The 19609-nt window shown below is 42.9% G+C and overlaps 1 protein-coding gene across 1 annotated transcript; it reads left to right on the top strand.

The window, feature by feature from the left end:
- The first annotated feature begins 8810 nt into the window (after positions 1-8810).
- Positions 8811-17812, top strand: LOC117647716. The gene is made up of 10 exons (XM_034389614.1): positions 8811-8831; positions 9789-9978; positions 10138-10272; positions 11482-11687; positions 12956-13024; positions 14136-14328; positions 14420-14607; positions 15832-16161; positions 17334-17705; positions 17771-17812. Exons 2-10 carry the CDS (start codon positions 9864-9866, stop codon positions 17810-17812), a joined length of 1650 nt encoding a protein of 549 aa, XP_034245505.1. The 5' UTR covers positions 8811-8831; positions 9789-9863.
- The last annotated feature ends 1797 nt before the right edge of the window (positions 17813-19609 follow it).

Here is a 19609-nt window from a genome sequence, read left to right as displayed (position 1 = left end):
TTTTCTTTTTTTTTAAAAATTTAAAAATTTAAATAAAAAAATGGTAATTGGTTTTAAAAGGGTTTTCCCCCCCGTTCTTTTTGAAAAAAAGAGGGGGGAAGGGCATATAGTTTTCCCCTGTTTGCCCCCTTCCGGTTCCTTTCCGAGGTTGGGTCCGTTTTGAAAATTTTTACCCCTTGGGTTTAAAACCCCCCCGGGGACAAATCCGTCCGAGCCCCGGGGGGTCGGTGATATGGCTACTTAAATTGGCCCGGATCGCGGGGGGGATTTGGGTTTTTTTGGAAGGGGGCAACGGAAAAAAAATGGTCCCATTTTGGGAATGGAAAATTGGGACCCGGTTCAAATCCCGTGGGGTTTTTTTGAACACTTTTTTTCGATTTTTTTTTTTTTTGTTTTTTTTTTGGGGCTAGGTCATTTTTTTACTCGACAGGGCTCGGACCGACACCTTGTCGGTAGAGCCCTAGAGCTCTACTTGTCGGAGGCCATCGCCATAGTAGGCGATTGTTGGCCTTATAGTACCATTTGAAGACCCTAACTCAGTTTTTCGAAATCTGCACCGGGCTCCGAACTACGGCCTGATGCACATACATGACGACATGGGTGCACTAAAATGCAATTATCTCGGCAACCGTTCGTCGTCTTTCAAATCCGAGACCACCATTGGAAAGAAGAGAAAAAACGACTCAAAAAAATTGTATTATTTTTAAAAATGAAACTTCAAAAAAGGTGTAACTTTTAAAGTGTGATATCTCAAAACCCCATATTTTAAAATCTCTCAAAACATTCCAAAATCTTCCTTTATTTATCATCTAAAAGAAAAGCTCTACCACCCAAAGTATTATTCTTCGTTTAGGAGAACGAGCGATTCGCGTGAACCCCTGCATACCCCTTCCCTATTTTCCCCCTTAAGTGGTGCGCCGGCGTGGCTAGGGCCACCCCACACACCCTGGCACTGGCGGAGGTGCTGCCCTTCCTCGTGGAATGCCGAACCACAAACCGGGTACCGTGAAACGGGGTAACTTCGGACACTTTTGATAGGTTATTTTGAAATTGTGAAAGTTGTGGTGCTGTCATGGACTTGAGGGTTAAAATTTATCATATACCCACCTTTAGCTTCGATTTGGCGCTTATTTCAAATATCTGCACCTCACAGTTTTTACAGTGGAGGGTCCGAAGCAGTGTCCGAAATTACCCCGTGTTTTGGGGTAATTTCGGACACCCCTGGTAAAAACGACTTATCGTTCTGATTTTGGTCCCAAAATCGATCACTGTCTCTTTCTAAAGGGCTAATATGATTATATGAGAAATTCGTAAGGGTTTAGATGTAAAGATATGGTAGGGGTGGTCATTCATACATAATTTGATGTCATGTTTTGCACTCATATGTAGTTCGATTTCAGGAATAGTGGGTGGAACTGGTAGAGCCATTTAGAACGCTTCTATTTTTTAATTTTTGACCGATTAGCTTTCATAGGCAACTCTGGCCATACATTTTTACGGGAAAGTGAATAATAAATCTTCCTCTACAAGATTACACACAATCACATACATGCATACGAAGGGCAAGTAGTCGTGTCCTATGTACGGTTAGGAAGATACAGGGGCTCAGTAGAAAGCTTTGCATTTCAATTGTAGTAAACCGGCGAGCTATGCAGCCATTCGCCAAGACTAACTTTCATGTCACATGAAAGAAAATTGATCACAAAACAGTCGTTGACACTAAGGTAGGATATGCACATAAAACTAAGTATTAAAGATGTAGCTTTGCCCCATTTAAATGAAATTCGAAGTTTATAAAGCAACCGATGTAACAATCGGGGATTATCGTTGTTATTGGATTATCTACAACTTTTAGAAGAGCTCTTCAGCTTCCACCACTCAAACCCTGCGAAATAGAAAGTGTTCAGGACATACCCACTCTCCCTGGCGTGACGTTTGTATGTCCAAAATTACCCCGTAAAGTAACAATTTTTTAGTTTTGAGCCCATATAAACCATACTATTTGACCCAGGTGATTGAAAATTTGACACAGTATGCTCTTAACATGATCGAATCGACAAACAATCACCTCATGAACCGGCCATGAACAGTTGTGGCTTGCCAGTCAAAGTTTTTAAGCATAAAGTGAATTTAGGTAAAAATGGTTAAATACAAAAACCACTCTTTCTCCTGAAGTTTGCCCCTGATTTGGCCTCCGCGTGATTGATCAGATGGTTTTAAGTGTGGCCGATGCGATGCGCGCAACGGGACAAGCCTCCAAGTTGGCCGTTAGATGCGAGCATCATCTCCATGCTTCCGGGCAGAGTTGTCCGAAATTATACCGAGTGTCCGAAATTACCCCGTTTCACGGTACTTTCAATCATAGTAAAGCGCCTACCAGGTAGGCAGTGGGAGCCACGCAGCGCAGCCCGTTCTGACGGGCAGGCGCCCTGTTCTCAAAGCTAGGTTCACAGTGTCCGCGTCAGCCAGCACTGTCTTTTCTGTCGTGTCAGAATGGTTCAAGGCCTCTTTAGTTCTTAAAAATGATACAATATTTTTAATACTTTTCTTTAATAAGGATTTCACATACAGTATGACCTCAAATACACTAATTCAAGAAATATTTTGGTTCTTCTAATATGAAATATACGAACATTGTTTTCATTATGATTATGGTTACAATTTGGACTGCAGCTTAGCAGACGCTGCTTTAGAATCTCTAGCAAGAATCTTCACAGTTTATCCTCCATTTTGAAACTTGGGACTCACATGTGTCAAAATGTCTTGAAAGCTCACTGTTACAATGTCATCTGTAAAATGATAGGCATATGGCTTGCCTGCGGATTCAAGTAATTGCAAACAAAATGTTTCAGTTTGAATATCTGAGTCTAAAACACTCCTAAAGCCCAATGGTCTCTACAACCAAAGGTAACAAAGCCATGCACATCTTCAAACTCCTTGGTTGATACGTTCCTCACTTCAAAGTAATTTTGGTGGGAGAACCTCCTGATGGCCACCTCTGCTGCTGGGTAGTTTGGTAAAACACTGTGGTGCGATTTAATCCTATCTATTTCAACAGCGGTATCAAACCTTACTTTCAAATCTGCTGCATGCTTTTGAATCTCTTCGGTTGGGACCCATACCACAGTTACGTCATTAATGTTGGCGTGAACCCATTCATAAAAGGCTAATGCTGAAGTGATTTGCCTGTCATTGGGTTTCAGGCGCAAACAATGTAGCATGACGATGTGCTTTATCATGCCATCTATGCCGTCACAAGCCGATTTGCCATGACTTGTGGCGAAAAAATGCCATTCAGCAGATACACCAAAATCTCATTCATGGAACCAAATATTAGCAACAGCTTGTTCTTATACTGAACTGCACACCCGTCAGAAAAATAGATAATTTTTTTCACATCAATCTTTAAGGGGGGACTATACTGAAAATGGGTTTTTCCAGGATTACCAGTGCAGAAATTTTCTCTTGTTTTCCTTTGATAGATTATAACTCAAAACAATTTCAGCCGAAGTATGAAAATTTTCGGCCAAATGGTTTAGGAGATATTCACAGGTAAAGTTAAAAATATATGTTCACTAAAGAGTTTCCTGGCGTCGTATTTTTGATGTCAGAAAATTCGACTTCACATTTTTATTGTCCTAAAGACCTGTTCTACAGGTTCTCTAAGCCGCTTTTTTCATTTTCGATCTCTAAATCTGTTTGTTCAAACGCGCTTTATTTACAAATAAAAAAATGGTCAAATTGCTTAAAATTGACCAAAAACTGACCATTCTCTAGTAATATTAAAAAATTCTGACCAAAATTCAAAAATCTGGCTTAGAGACCCTGTGGGGAACAGCTTAAGGAACATCTCGTAAAAATTTTAGCCACGTAGATGAAAATTTATGACGCAAGGAACTTTTTTAACGTTAAAACTAAAATTTTGAAAAAAACTCGAGAAAACGTGCACTTTGCGTGGGTCTACGCGACGCTGCGTTCCCTCCGTCGGCTTTTAAAGATTCTAAATATATTTTGTGAGAAGGAACAGTAGCTGTACCGGCTGGACAAAGGTCTTAACAAGGTATTTTCGTGAAAACCCAATTTCACATTTTTTGACCGAAAACAGCCATTTTTTTCAGTATAGTCCCCCCTTAACTCATCCCGTATGAATGCTACTAATCGTCTTTGAAAAACATGGAGGTAGGCCTGCCCGTGAGAACGGGCTGCGCTGCATGGCTCCCACTGCCTACCTGGCAGGCGCTTTACCATGAATGAAAGTACCCGGTAGCGTGGTCAGAAAAAAAAGATTTCTAATTTTCGTTTGAAATTCGGTGAGGGTACGTCTGAAACGGCCTGTGTCCAAATTTGAAAGAATTCGGACAATATTTACCCGGTGCGCACAGCGAAAAACCAAATGGGCCTCTGAAGGTGCCGGCGCGGCACCGCCATCTTTGCGCGGGCACTGTGACGTTACTGCCGGTGGCTGACGAGCCGCGCCAGCCTGCAAGGGACTTCCCTAGGGTCCCTACTAGTGATCGCCAGCGGTGGAATCACGCCCCTGCCACGTACACTGTTAAAATTCGTCGAAATTTCTGTTTTTGAGGGGGTGGGGGTTAGGGGTGGGGGTTAGAGGTGGGGGTTAGAGGCGGTGGGGGGTGCTGGAATGGCTGCGCGGAAATTCAAGCTTGGCCCACTGGCTACACTGAGAATCCAAACGCTAAGAGTATAGCGTCAATTGGTGCAATGCAAAAGCATTGCTCGTGAAGTGCAATGCCTCCCCATTCCCATGCATTAGCATAGGGCATTTTCGGGATGCATTGCACGTAAGGTGCAATATGGCTGACGCATTGCACGTATGGTGCGATATCTCAGCTGTGTTGCACCATACGCGCTATACTCATAGCGTTTGGAATCTCAGAGTAATCGATCCGCCAACCCAATCCTTAAGCGGTCACGCGCACGCCGTGTACAGCCGCGAGAAGGCGCGGACGAGACTGTTCGACGTTCGAACGACGCGTCAGAGGCGCGCCACACTCTTAAAACCTTACGAAGTATTTTGAGCATACGTATAACAAACTAAAATACTTTGTTATACGAAGAAATAGTTCGTAAATTACGAAGTATTTTCTTTGTAAGCTTACGTATGCTCAAAATACTTTGTTATACAAACTACTTTTCTTTGTAAGGCCCAAAATAGTTTGTAAGGTTTTCTCAGTGCAAAGCCAGCCCGCCTCGACACTGTTGCCGCTTCGCCACGCGCGCAGCACGGTTTTCTCTTGTGTTCTGGGCTTATACTTTAGAACTCAATTATATGTTGGTAGACAGTTTAGTTGAACCTTAGGCTGACCGAACTACGAGCAAACGGTGGCCTTTCTGACGACTCTTAATGCTGCGCGCGTGGCGGCTACTGCGCGTTGCGAAGTGTGCTCCCTCCGGCCCTCCATTTCTACTGCTCTAGATTACAATATTTTTTTTTCTTTGGTAAGGAGTGGAGTCATGCAACGAGGACCAGTTTCTCTGCAACAATGGAGATTGCATCGACGAGTGGAACAGGTGCAACGGAGTCCCGAACTGCCATGACGCATCTGATGAACACGACTGCGAAGGTATGTTGTGTTCTTAGGGTAAAAAGCCGAACATGGATCGGGGTACCAATCATGGATCATTTATGTAAGCGAGTCCGTACCGCCAAACCAATCATATGGTATTGTTTCGGTTTGCGTACCATCCCTGGCTACGCATTGGTTTCGATGGCATTACAAGAAGCCGCGCGAGTGGCACAATAAAAAATATAGAGCGACTCGTGCTTTGGAAATTATGTTGTGCCGAAACTCTCGTATTCATTTGAGTGCGTAACGTCGAACCGCACGACCACCATGCACCGCACCCTGCATAAACGGCGAGTGTCCGTAGTCTTAGAGGTCTGAATAAAAATAGACTTTTTAAAGGTGTGGGTAACTGTTCCTTTGGACGGACAGTTACATAAAATTTGAGGCTGAGGCACTAAGTGTACAATCAGTCAGCCGACTCTTCAGTTGCAAAGTCTTGCTGTGTTTTCACGAGGTCTGTCTGTTTCATTGCAGTGACATTCACCCCTATGACGTCCGGTCAGGGATATTCCGTCGAGATACCACAGTACACCGAGAGATATCACGGAATAGATTTCCTGATGTGTACTGAAGGTTCGTGCAGTGTTATCACAGTGTGGAGCGTCAACTCAGAAGGGGCGTTGAGACGCAGAACATGTACTGCTTGCGACATGTTGGGGAGTTACTGCACTGTTAAAAACTAGGGGTACGCGCCATTTGAGTGGGCGCGTTGTGTGGCTGAGCGATGCGAATTTGTGCACTTCGGACTGCAGCTTGTGGGCTCATATTGAGTGAAATGTAGGTCTGGGGTATAAATGGGAGTGATTTTTGTTATCAGCGCACAAAAGACTGTTGGGATCAACGTCAAACTCGATTCCAAAATTTTGGTCCAAAATTGGTCAAAATTCGGTAATGCGTGAGTCTGGGAAAAAATTTGGAAGTCATTTTTGAGCTCAGCGCACCAAAAACTGCAGGAAACGATAAAAAACTTGATTTGAAAATTTTGGTCTAAAAGGACCTAATTTGGGATGAAAATATAAGTGTGGAGTCGAAATGGAGGTGATTTTCGTTAACAGCACACAAAAAACTGTTGGGATCAACATCAAACTCAATTCAAAAATTTTGGTCCAAATTTGGTCAAAATTGGGTAAAGCTTGAGTCTGGAAAAATTTGGAAGTTATTTTTGAGTTCAGCTCATCAAACACTGCAGGAAACAATATAAAACTCGACCTGAAAATTTTGGTCCGAAATGACCTAATTTGAGATGAAAATGTAAGTCTGGAGTAGAGACGGAAGTGGTCTTCATAATCAGCACTCCAAAAACTCCAAGAATGAATATGAGATTCGATTGACAAATATTCATATCAAATTGATCAATAATGGGTAAAGAATGGGTCTGGGTTTGTCTTCATGGATCACCCTTTGTCGTCACCAATACCCTAATGCCACACCAATGCGATTCCTTCAGTCGAGTAACATTCCATTGCCAGCATTGAATCGCTTAATTAGCTACTCGTCTGCTTGACTCACTATTCGATACATCTTTTTCTTCAAACTAATGAATTCACAAATTTATTAGTTATATTTGAGAAGCCTTTTGTCATTCTTTCATTTAAAACCAGTGAATTGAACAATATAGACTGGAATATGTAATCATAGTTTTTATTAAGTGACTCAGTTTAGGGCAGGCTGATCTGAAGCATTCGACGGAGAACAAGTTTTGTCGAATTCAGTGAATCGTCTCGAGAAGTCAAATGCAGAGGCCACTTGTTGCTCAATACACCACCTTAATTTACCTTATTCATGCCTCGTGATATTTTATCTTTAGAGTAAAAGAATACAGTATAGTATTAACATTGGGCTTACATTCAGAAAGCCAGCTTTCAAATCATTACCAATACTAGGTTCCAGTTGTCGGACACAAGCTTTGGTGAAGTGAAAGGAATCGTCCCATTAAAAGCATTTACCAAGTCACCCACCGCTCAAAACCTGAATTGTCTCATTGAAACCAATATCAGTTCAAAATCTGTTAGCACTAAATATATGGATTATTTATTGCGCAAAATACATCTATTTATGGATTCTTATAATCAATAGATGTAAGTACTAGAATATTTATGTTAGCTTGCAGCATTGCAATAGAGTGTCATTTCCCCGAGACAAACCAAGACAATTAACATGTCTTCTAATTTCAACAGAAGTTATTCATGCATTTACCTGATTTTATTTACTATGAATTTTAAAAATTAGGATAGTATCAGAGAGAATAAAATCAGTAGATGCACACAATGGCAAAGAAAACATTCTATTTACAATCCACAACTACACTCAGTGCACTGACCTGTTCCCCTGTGACGGGGAAGGGGGAAGAGGGGAACGAAACACGTAAACCATTCTCACATTTAGTTTCCGTATTTTCTTCTGTTGACACCCCGGAATGGTTTCAATCATTCTAGAATGTTAAAAAACTATCTCAGTACCTCTTTGAGACCCCTTTGCTCTTTAGTTTGTTTATTTGCATAAGTGCCGTCCCGTCTTGCAGACGGCTTGCAAGCGCGGCAGCCGGTATGAGAAATTGGTCAGCCACACACTGCTACCAACCTAAACACGCTAATAACCTAGTTCAAAATGATGTTTAGAATATTTCAAACGATGATAATTGTTAATCTGAGATAAACTCCCCCTGTAGGATGTTTAGGAGACATCAGGTGTGAAATTTGGATACTATTCGTTCAGTAGTTGCTGAGAAACGTGAGTGATTACATACAGAGAGACAGAGAGACAGACAGACAGACGCACGACCAGTCACTTTTCGGAGCGCCCAAACACGGCAAGGGCTTCGCTATCGCTCAGCCAATTATGTTGTAATTTAGCAGTAAATATGTTGCTAATTTTCTTAGCGATCAAAGTTGTTTTCAAATGACTTTTGTTGTTTACTAACGAGTTGCGTCGTTAGTCCACAAGATGTTTGTAAACCGATAGACAGCCTTATTTGCATCAATTTTTATTGCCGATTAGGTCACAGACCTAGTAGAGTCCCGGTTTCCCCGCAGTAACCACGTCTTAGATTGTCCGGGTTGTTTGTACGCAGCAAAATATTGTTTTGAAACAGCATAAGTCATTAAAATAATTAGCAATGAATTCGTCGTTTCAAAACAAGCAAACTTGTTCACAAACAACAGCGTTGTCGAGGTTGGTAACTGTGTTGTTGTTTTAAAACAACTATTTTTAACAGTGTGGAGCTGTGAATCATCTTGCAAAGTGGTAAGAGACTCCCCTGAAACAAAAATCACGACTCTGAATAACTCAACACCTTCAATAATAGGGGTGGTCAAAAGTACACTTTTTTCGAAATCTCAAAAGTATGATGGCGCATTTTGTAGCATTTTTTCTACACTCGAAATGTGATTGGACTTTTTTGTCCCACGATTTATGCAATTTTAAGCACATCCGACGCTGATACGATTTTGTTCCCGCCTGACGACACATTTTGTCCGACGCCTGCTGCAAATTGTACTTTTACTAGACAATTTGTACCGCCTGGCGGACACAAAATTGCATCACCTCCGGATGTGCTTAAAATTTCATGGGATAAATAAGTCCCATGACATTTAGAGTGTACTGATTTCGAATATGAACTTGGTTTTGAAAGAGGAGTAAAACTGACGGCGCTACCAGCCTTTACAGTTTTGAAAAATTCGAATTTTTAGGGCTTGTAGCCGCCTTAAACTTTTTTCTTTCTCAAATCACAGTACATAGTATTTCAAATCGGCAGGAAGAATGCTGCAATAAGGGCCATCAAAATTTTGAGCTTCCGAAAAAAAAGTGTATATGACTACCTCTACTTGACAGTGTCCCATTTTTCTCGCTGTTTTACAGTGCCCCACGCTCCAGGGGTGGTACAGAAACACACCCACTTTTTTCCAAATCACAAAAGTTAGATGGCATATTCTGTATAGTTTGCTCTGCTTATTCCGAAGGTGTACCACCGTGATTTGAGAATGAAGAAAAATTAGGAACGCTATATGCTTTAAAAATTTGAATTTTTTCAACTTTAAAGGCCGGTAGGGCCCTCAATTTAACTCCTTTTTCAAAAGCAAGCACATATTCAAAATAAGCAGAAAAAATGCAAAGATAAATGCGCCATCAAACTTTCCGCTTAAGGCACAAGTTAACTGATATTGTCCTCTGAGCTGCCTCTTTTTTTCTTTCTGAATTTAGGTTAATCAAACGAATGCAGTCGAATTCTCTGCGTCCAAGTTAAGCTTCCAAGCATTTCGAAGCTCGTCGAATTTGATGGTATGGCTCCCAGGCCATTTAGGACAAGCCGTGACCGTTCCTCACAACGGTGGAGCGCGCTTTGGAGTTCGACCTCACTGGTGGCACAGTAAAATGGATGTGCAAATAAAAGGTATAAATCGCGTTAGGCCAAGCGTAGGATATTGTACAGTTTTCAATCATATACCATCCTCTTCGCAATTAAATGCCGCATCTTCCTGACATTGGTATTTAGTGCGCATATCATGAGAAAAGGCTCTTACAGAAACGTCTTTGTACTTCTTTCTTGTAGCTCTGCAATCCTTGTCGCATTGCCGTGATGTTGAATTTCGGTGCAGCAGCGGCCAGTGCATCTCGAAGCAAGAAATGTGTGATGGCCGCAAGTCCTGTGACGATGGTTCCGACGAGTCACCGTCGCTATGCGGTGGTGAGTTCTTGAGTAGTGTACACAGACACACACACAGACATGAAAAACTTTTCAACCCCACCTGAGTGACAGGCTTCGCTATCGCTCAGCCAATTACTGAAAACTTGACCCCCTCACCCTTCCCGAGACTTCAGATGGCTGCACATTTTGGCGATTTTATGCATAGCCGCCCACTGGTAATCCTGATAAGTTTCATTGCATTTGCAACGAAAAGGCTAATGTGATTCCTTCAAATTATCACATCCATGGAAGCAGTAAAAAATTATAACGCTAAAAATGCACTAATTCCGTTAGGTTTTGGCCGGTTTGTCACCAGATTTTCACAGTTTTGGTGTCTGATAACTACGCTAAGAAAGTGATAAATACGCCAATGCATTACAATATTTATTGCACTTGCAATGTATTAAATTATTTGGCCCGTCCCGTTTATTTTTTGTAAAAAAATGACGGAGGGACGGGCATATAGCATGATCCCTGCTGTGCGTCCGTTCGTTCGTCCCTCCGTCCGAGGACTTCCCGTGGTCCGATCTTGACCAAATTTGGTATGCAGCCTCCTTGGGTGACCCTAAGAACCGCCCGGTGGCAGCAAATCCGATCCGAGCCCCGGGGGCGCTGCTGCAGGTGCATCATGGTCTACATGGGGTCGAGGAGGATCTCGGCAACGGATGCAGCTAGGAGGGCATGTAGGGGTATTTTTGGAATCGGGGCGACGAGAGAAAACCAATGGTGCCAGTTTCGAGCGAATCGGAGAACTTCGGACCCGGGTTCAAATCCCAGCGGAGTATTTTTTGAACATTCTTTTTATTCGAGTTTTTGCATTGTTTTTGATGTTTTCGAGGGTGCTGATGATGAAAACGACATTTATTTTAACCCCAGACTCAGGTTTAATTCCCGTCAGGGTCAAACATAGGCGAAATTCGTACGTTTCTTAATGTACGGGACGGGCCAAAGTTGCCGATGTATATCGCTACTTTTCCTGTTATCATAGCGTTAATAATGGAAAATTTTTTTTATTGCTTTCTCAATGAGTTTATTTTTACACGTGAAAAAACAGTGTCGTTTCCTTGTCCACATCCCACAGGAAACCTGTGCGAGTTGTGTCCATTTATGCATTTATAAATTAAAACTAGACTACCTAGACTACCTATTGCTCCTCATTGTGTATTGGGACTAAAAGTTAATGCTTTGTCATCGATTCATTTTTTCCAGGCGCTACACAGCTGAGACCTGGAGAGCAAATAAGCGGGGAATTTACGACCAGCAGGGCCAGAATAATATTCCAGCTGTGTGACAGTTCGTACTGCGGGCAGATCGTTGTCACCGGCGTTCGAAAAAATGGAAAACTCATTTTGCATACTGGTAGGGAGTGTAATCTTCAGGGCGAGTACTGTATCAACGATTACAACCATGACTCCGTAAGTTTACACTGCACAGGCATTATATTTGTACACCAGTCCCGTAAAGAAACACGCTAAAAACATAACAAACTAATTAAGGCATCACAAAGGAAAGCAGCTCGAACGAAGTATTTTGAGCAGATAACGAAGAAAATAATGTTATTTACGAACTGTTTCTGCGTATAGCAACAAGCTAGGGCCCGCCCTTCCGTCGAACCGAGTTGCCAGCTGCGCTTCGCTGCGCCGGCAACTCGGTTCGACAGGGGGCCGGCCCAGCTTGGCCTGCCGGCGGCCTTTTCTCGGGCCTTCGGCCCTCGCATCAGACCCAACTTGGCCAGTCGAAGGCCCGGGCCTTCGGCCCGCTCGCATCACACATACCGTGAGCGGGTAAAGCAAAGTTATCGATGTACCATCGTGACTTAGGCCCGCCCTTCTATTCACAATATGCAATAGTCCTTACACTTTTTACTCCAACTGTCCTTAGAATATGCCCATTTCATTTGTCTCTTCGCCCTCATTCCGAAAATACCCATATTCGCAATGCTACTGCAACTCCTTGCAATAGAGGCACAGCAGGAGCGCAAAACGAGTCCGTCGCACTTTTTCCCATAACTTATGAAGGCGGGCTCCTGGACCCCCCTCCGACCCCTCGTTGAAGAGGTCTTGCCAAGACCTATCCAAAACTTAAGTAAAAATTTTCAGTCGGTCGACCCCCTTTTTTCAAGGTCCTGATGTGACGAATAGACGAAGTCGGGCTCCTGGACCCCCTATCCGACCCCTCGTTGAAAAGGTCTTGCTGAGACCAATCGAAATCTGCAATAAATTTTTTTAGTCGGTCGACCCCCTTTTTTGAAGATCCTGATCTGGCCAACTTGTAAAAGCGGCCGATGGGGTCGGGACCAGGTCCATTCATCTTGTCTCGTCGCCCCGATTCCAAAAATACCCCTATGTGCCCTGCTAGCACCAATAATGACGGAAATCCCCCTCCCGCTCATGTAAACCATGATGCACCTGCAGCAGCCCTTGTGCGACCCGGACGGGATTTGCACCACCGGATTATTTGTTTGGACGGTACTCCTGAAGTACCCTCCAAATCTGGTTACTCTAGCTCAACTCCTTCCTTGTACACAGACGCCAACAACAACAACAACGACAACAACAAATGCATAGGCCCTCCCCCTATTTTTTGAATAGAAGGGCGGGCCAAAAAGTAAATTAGGGTAATTTCACGGGGGTTCGATAGACTTTTGCAAGTGATCTCTCCGATTTTAATGAAACTTTTTGAGCTTGTTGGCTACAAACTACAACCCCAAGAAACCAATTTTGAGCAAAAAATACCGATTTTTGAAAAAAAGGTATGGGTTGCGTTAGAAATTTTGATTTTTTTGTTGCAGACCTTGTTTGAAAACGCTGTAGGTTCTTCGAAAATGAAGCGACAAAGCTGGGAATTTCAAAAATAGGGGTGGATTAAGAGGGGCCTCTTTTCAAAATTGAGGATTTTTGGATGTCGCAGTTCGGTTCTTTTGTTTCCAGCGACACTAGCTTTGCTTTTCTGAATGGGCCAAAGATGTTCACATTTGCGAGCTTTTTGATCTTCTATTTACGAATTTGATGTTTTGACGATACGTTAGATCAGCTTTAGAGAAAAATCGTTCAAGATTGATTATCTGCGCCCCCTGAAAACATAGAAATCGACATGCGACATCCAAATAAACTGAATTTTGAAAAGTCACGCCTCTTGATCCGCCCATGAGAATTTGAAAAACGAAAATTGACCTTTTTCTGCACCACAAATGTCTGTTCCGAGCGACACTAGAAGTTCAGGATCGAGACCCTGCGGCCTTTGAAATGCATATTTCCCAGGTCCACACCAATCCCACTATCGAAAATTTGCCGAATTACTAGAACATTAAATCGACTTTCTTACTTACTTGAACGAAGTTTCCAGCCAAATTTTGAGGGTTGCTAGACTTAAGTGTGGACTATACCATATCAAAAAACCAAAAAAATCAAAGGTACTACTTCTGAGAAAATTGCGTTCAAAATTTTGACTTTGTTCCATTTCTCTCACATCAGTGAAAATCGTCAAATTTTTGCCTTCTTTTTTATTTTATCTTATCTTTTTGCTATGCACCCCGAGTCGAATGCCGCAAACCCCATCTCAAAATTCCTATTACTTTGGCTTGTGCACATTTTTGAAGTTGCTAAAAGGTAATTAGTTTTGCATATAGACCAATTGTTAACGTTCAGTTTTTTCACTTAAAGTTCAATTACAAAACCCTTGAACCTCCCAAACGCAGTTAAAAAGAGGAACATTTTGGCGCAAACTGAACTAAAATACGTCAAAAGGCACATTTATAATCTGACAAAACACGTCAAATCTATGTTTCTACTTAAAGGTGGGAGCGTGCTAGTGCGTTTCGAAGTGTATGACGTCTTATGAAAAATGTGGTGAATTGCTTACAGGTTAGTACTGATACCGATGACATCAAAGTCGGCACAATCGAAAGATTCAGAGTACAGAACCAAAACTCTTCAATGGTTCTTTTCTTCGGAGATAACTTCGATCGAGCTGCTGTAGTACCCGTCGATGCATCAAGCAGAAATTTCAGTGTCCGAATGGAAACCAACGAGCGCCTGAAAGTCCGATTCACCGAAAGTAAGCCGGCATATATTTCTGAAAGCTTAATATTCATGTCATTTAACATAAGGCAGTTACTAACCTAATGCTTGTGAATTGACTTTCCTAGTTACACCTATGGAACTTGTCGAACGTGATTTGGTGCAAGTGGACAACCAATTCGTGTTTTCGTCTCAACTGTGCGAGCCTGTGCTGTGCACTAAGATGAACGTCTCCTCCGTGGCAAATGTGGTCTGCAAGTACAAAGAGGAGATTTGTCTTGTGAACACTCCTACCGACAGCTTACCAAAGACACAGGTAACAAAGCGACGGTCGCCTCTAATGTAGGATGCTCCCGCCGCATGGGGGCAGCGTGCGTTATCACTGCGACCTCGGCACCGCAGCACGCGTTATTCGCCCATCAGCAATCGGCTACAATGGCTGGTCAGGGTGACCAGCGATCTGTCAAGTCGCTCTGTCAGGCGTAATCAGTTGAACTTGTGCCAAGCACTGTACGGCTCGGTTCATTTCATTGCAAATATTAGAAATGATTTGCAATGATTTTAAAAAAAATGTTCGAATCGAGATAATTTTAGTTTCAACTTGCATTTGTTTAAACGAGCCCCTCCTTTTGAAAATAAACCCGGAGGCGAAGTATTTGATTAAAACATGTGAACTTGGGTTTTCGGGGACTAAAATCTCATTCTCTTCCGAACTTACTTGGCACGGAAGTTGAATTTAAATTTATTCTCACCGTTCTCAGAGCTAATAAGTTCAAATTAGTTTAATATTAGCGAATACCGTGAAACGGCGTAACTTCGGACACTTTTGAGAGTTTTTTTTTTTTTTTTTGAAAATGTGAAAGTTGTGGTGTTGTCACGGACTTGAGGGTTAAAATTTATCATCTACCCACCGTTAGCTTCGATTTGCCGCTAATTTCAAATATCTGCGCCTCACCGTGTTTACAGTGGAGGGTCCGAAGCAGTGTCCGAAGTTACTCCGTGTTTTGGGGTATTTTCGGACACCCCCGGAAAAAACGACTTTTCGTTCTGATTTTGGTCTCAAAATCGATCGTTGTCTCTTTCTATAGTGCTTGCATGATTATATGACAAATTCGTAAGGGCTTAAATCACCATCCGATGTACACAAAATTTTTCAGTCGTTTCCCCCTTGGGATAAGTTCATTTTCGCACAATTAAACCGACATTTCCAATGTGATAAAGTTTTCTACAATTGGCAGTGATAAATATGATAATTTGGTCCCTTCAGCTCATCGAATGTGTGGCAGCATTAAAAAATTATCGCGTTAAAAGTGCAAGAAATTAATTTTCGTTTTGGCCCAGATCATGACATTTCAGTGTGATAAAAGTGATGACATACGTTTAATGCCCTGCAATGTTTTAACAGTTACAGTGCATAACGTTTTCGCTAATAATGAAAAAAAATGGCATTGCATTGAGAACGAGCTCATTATCACACTTTGGATAACAGTATTCGTTATGAAATACGTATTTACTAAAAGTTGAAATTCTCCTTTTGCAGGAAACCCAAATAGTCTCTCCCAACAGGCCCCGACGCACTCCCCCTACGCCTAGATTCCAAACATCAACGCCAAGACAATTCCTTGAGGAAGTAAGAGATCCCATTTCTCTTGATGCCGTTAAAAAATTTCATGACAACGAGCCCTGCTTTTGGGAAGCTGGCAGTTACGGACTTGTCACACCACCGAGATCTGGAAAATCCAGGGGGCGATCCCATCTAAGAATAGAGCATTGTTCAAAGGGGCCACAACTGGCGCGACACCATATAATTCCTTATAACCTCTTTCGAGCCTTCTTCAGCACTGCCGTGGTAGCCCATCTGCGTTTCCAGGTAAGTAGGGATTTTTTACGAGTTTTACGGTTTTCAGCTTGTGAAGCTTTGTGCACAATCGTCTATGCCCGAGAGGGAAATCATTCACAAAAATTGTGACACGACTACTCCCTATTACGCTTAATAACGCTATTGCAGCAGTCTTGTTACGTTTGCAAATATCGGGATTTTAGCTAATCAGACCCTTGTAAGGGAAAATCCAGAAAATTTTGGCTATTACGCTATTACGAATACGCGTAATACAAGGAATCGGTGACGTAAGGGAAGGTGGGGTACCATGTGACGGTTTTTGTTAAGTGCCCGTCAACCCAATACTACCAATCATATTACATCCATAAGTAGTCATGTGAACAAAATGATTCTTCACCTTAAAATTTCTGTTGAGATTTCTAATTTATCTGTTTTGGTTGCTGAGTTATCCCGAGTTGTATGGGCCAAGTCAAAGTGTCACTTCGTACCCCACGTGGTACACTATGTGACAGCCTTAGTGCACCATGTGACGGTGGCCTTTTTTCAGGGTTTAAATCCTATTCAGCGTATCTATACGCAAAAAGAATGAATGAAGAAGACTTCCAGCTTTTTATTTCCGTTGAGTTTATCAATTTATCATCTTTGGTTCCCGAGCAATGAAGGTTTTAGTTATTAGTGTACAAATGTCATGGGCTGAACACATTCAACTGAGTGAATCGTGGAATCCCATAGCGAATGACAGTAGTGTCACATGGTGCCCAGATTAACAGTTTTAGGGGAAAAAGCATAACCTCAAAGTTTGTGCCGTAGAGAATCGAGCCAAAGCTTATTTTGCGCTTAAAAAATCAAAGAAAACATCTTGCAGAGCATAGTCCTTAAAATGTATTTTTAAAAGGGAAAAAACGGACGCGGCGGGAAAAAGAAAAAAATTTTTAATGAGCTATTTTAAGACTATTTCCAATTCTGATCGCTACCATTCCCGTCCCTTTTTGAAGGAGAGTCACGACCTACTGCACGTCGATTCTCCTTCATGATACCTTCCTTTGAGTCTTCTTACCGCTGTTGGATAGCAAGCCGTTTGGGAGAAAAAGCCAAAGTCACATGGTGGCCGTGTCACATGGTACCCCACCTTCCCTTATTACGCGAGTGATTTCCCCCTCGTCGATGCATTTCCTTGATCATTTTCTTGTTTTTCTTCGTAGTATGACGGATTTGCGGCTGTTGGGAGTATATTTCCGCTGACCGAACTGTTGATTGACTTAGCGGGGATGGCAACGTCAGAAAACACGGGCTATCGTCAAGAGGAGCTGAATTGCGCACACCACAGTGCCCTACTGGCCCGACAAAATGACGATCCCAGGTTCCTTAAGCCCCTTAACGGCTATATGTTCTTTTGGATGGTTTCTAACATCGTCGTTGGGCCTGCGCCCAGGTACAGGGGAGACGATCCCAAAGAGGGCTTCGACGTGCAAATACATCGCCTGCTTGAAGAAAATGATACACTACAGTATTGGGCGATTGATGGTCTCCACAGCGCTATCCAACGTTACATGGAGGTCATACGGCCGTATATCGTAAGCCTTGAGGTACCTGCAAACGCTCGTGACATTTACAGGAGTCACTTTATGCTTCTTGACAGCATCAGGTTGTTGGTACTGTTTGGAATGGACGTCCACAGTAAATTGACACAGTATTGCCCTGATCACTGGGCGCCCAGTGGATCCAAATACGTAGTCCAAACCAGTAGTACGCAACCACCCCCACCAGCCTGCTGGCCTAGTGACGTTGTGTGTCCACTAAGTTAGGTTCGTGGGTAGAAAGTTACGATCGGGCTGTACGAAAGTAACACGTTTTATATGTGCCTGATATGGCATAGCTTTCTATAACAAATAACAATAAGATAACAACTATTGGGATTTGGCTTTCATTGCTTGATCAGAAGAATAAGATTATTACCACGAAATAATCTTTGCGTTACAATTATTTCTAGGACATCAGGAAACTGCCGTCAAGCATTTTCATTTGGTTAAATGGAAGGAATTGTGTTTTAAATGTAAAGTATCCACCTTTTCTTAAAAAGATATGTTTTTTTTCTTGATTTCAATTCCAATAAAATTATTAAATTTGTGTGTTCTTTCACTTGATTCTCAGCCCCTTTCCAGGATTATATACCTTTTCAAAGTGACCTCTAATCTCGAGTTTTAGAGCTAGAAGGCTGCAATTTTGCCTTCATGTGTCCTTCAGACTCGTTAAAAGTTTCACTGACGGACTTGGACCGGGAGGGGTTGATTTACCCCCTGCAAATTTGATGTAAAAAACGCAACTTTTGAAGCGGCCAGCCTAGCCGGGTCAAAAGGTCAATAGGGTCGAAAAACGGTTCAGAGCGGTTGTCGTTGACGTCCTCTACAAAATGCGACCCCGGGGAGCCCTCCAGGACAAACCTACCCCCTGCAACCCCCACCCCCTTCAAAATCCACAATTTTTGAAGTACGGCCCTGAGATCGGGCTGACGTCATCCTCTCGGTCGCCCTGATCAAGAGGATACATCGTCGAAGCCTGTGCACCCCGTAGTCACCCGTCGGAGAGGCCGAGACACTTCACCCCCTTTCACCCCCTGTGATTTGAGGAACTTCTGCTCTCCGGAAGGGGGTGAAACTCACCCGTGTTTTCGAAGACGAGACCCTGAAAAGCGTTGGATGTGCCAAAAATTGCATAAACCGTGGGACATAAAAAGTCCCAGGACATATCACTGAGAATGAATGGGTCACCACCATCACCCTTTAAATGGGTGACGCAACTTCGTTGCCCAATTTTGGGAGACGAAAAATTCATCACTCGAAATCTGGTAACAGGCGTTTGGTCGCCCAAATTTGGGTAACGCCGTCGACGACGCCGTGAGGTCCACGATAGACGTCCTTCCGGGGCCAGCACGATGACCGGAGGCCTCAACGCCACATTGGATCATCGTGGTGGCCCCGGAAGTACGTCATCGGGGACCTCACGGCTCACGGCGTCGTCGACGGCGTTACCCAAACTTGGGTGACGATTTTACGAGGGGGTAAACACTCGTGTAATACCCTGTACAAGCTGTCCTGTAATACCCTGTAATACCCCGTAATACCCTGTAATACCCTGTAATACCCCGTAATACCCTGTAATACCCCGTAATACCCTGTAATACCCTGTAATACCCCGTAATACGCGCGTAATACCCCCAATGGGCCCTGTGAAATAACCTCCCCTCAATGACCTCCTAGATAATTGGTACAGAAATTTTCATTATCACCCACACTTTTCCGTGTATTACGGGTGAAATACGTGTATTTCGGTTGTATTACGCGTATTACGGGTATTACGGGTGCATTACGCGTATTACGTGTGTATTACGGGTATTACGGGTGCATTACGCGTATTACGTGTGTATTACGGGTATTACGGGTGCATTACGCGTATTACTGTTGTATTACGCGTTTTACGG

This window comes from Thrips palmi, unplaced genomic scaffold (assembly GCF_012932325.1).
Source record: "Thrips palmi isolate BJ-2018 unplaced genomic scaffold, TpBJ-2018v1 HiC_scaffold_2, whole genome shotgun sequence".
NCBI classification, from domain to species: Eukaryota; Metazoa; Arthropoda; class Insecta; order Thysanoptera; family Thripidae; genus Thrips; species Thrips palmi.
Note: the sequence above shows the minus strand (reverse complement) of the source record. Positions and strands in the feature narration are given on the sequence as shown.

Excerpts from the sequence above, each read along its gene's own strand:
- LOC117647716 (XM_034389614.1), top strand. The coding sequence starts at position 9,864 with ATGGTATGGCTCCCAGGCCATTTAGGACAAGCCGTGACCGTTCCTCAC. Across the intron at positions 9,979-10,137 it reads AATGGATGTGCAAATAAAAG|CTCTGCAATCCTTGTCGCAT; the intron begins GTATAAATCGCG and ends TCTTTCTTGTAG. Across the intron at positions 14,329-14,419 it reads GAAAGTCCGATTCACCGAAA|TTACACCTATGGAACTTGTC; the intron begins GTAAGCCGGCAT and ends TGACTTTCCTAG.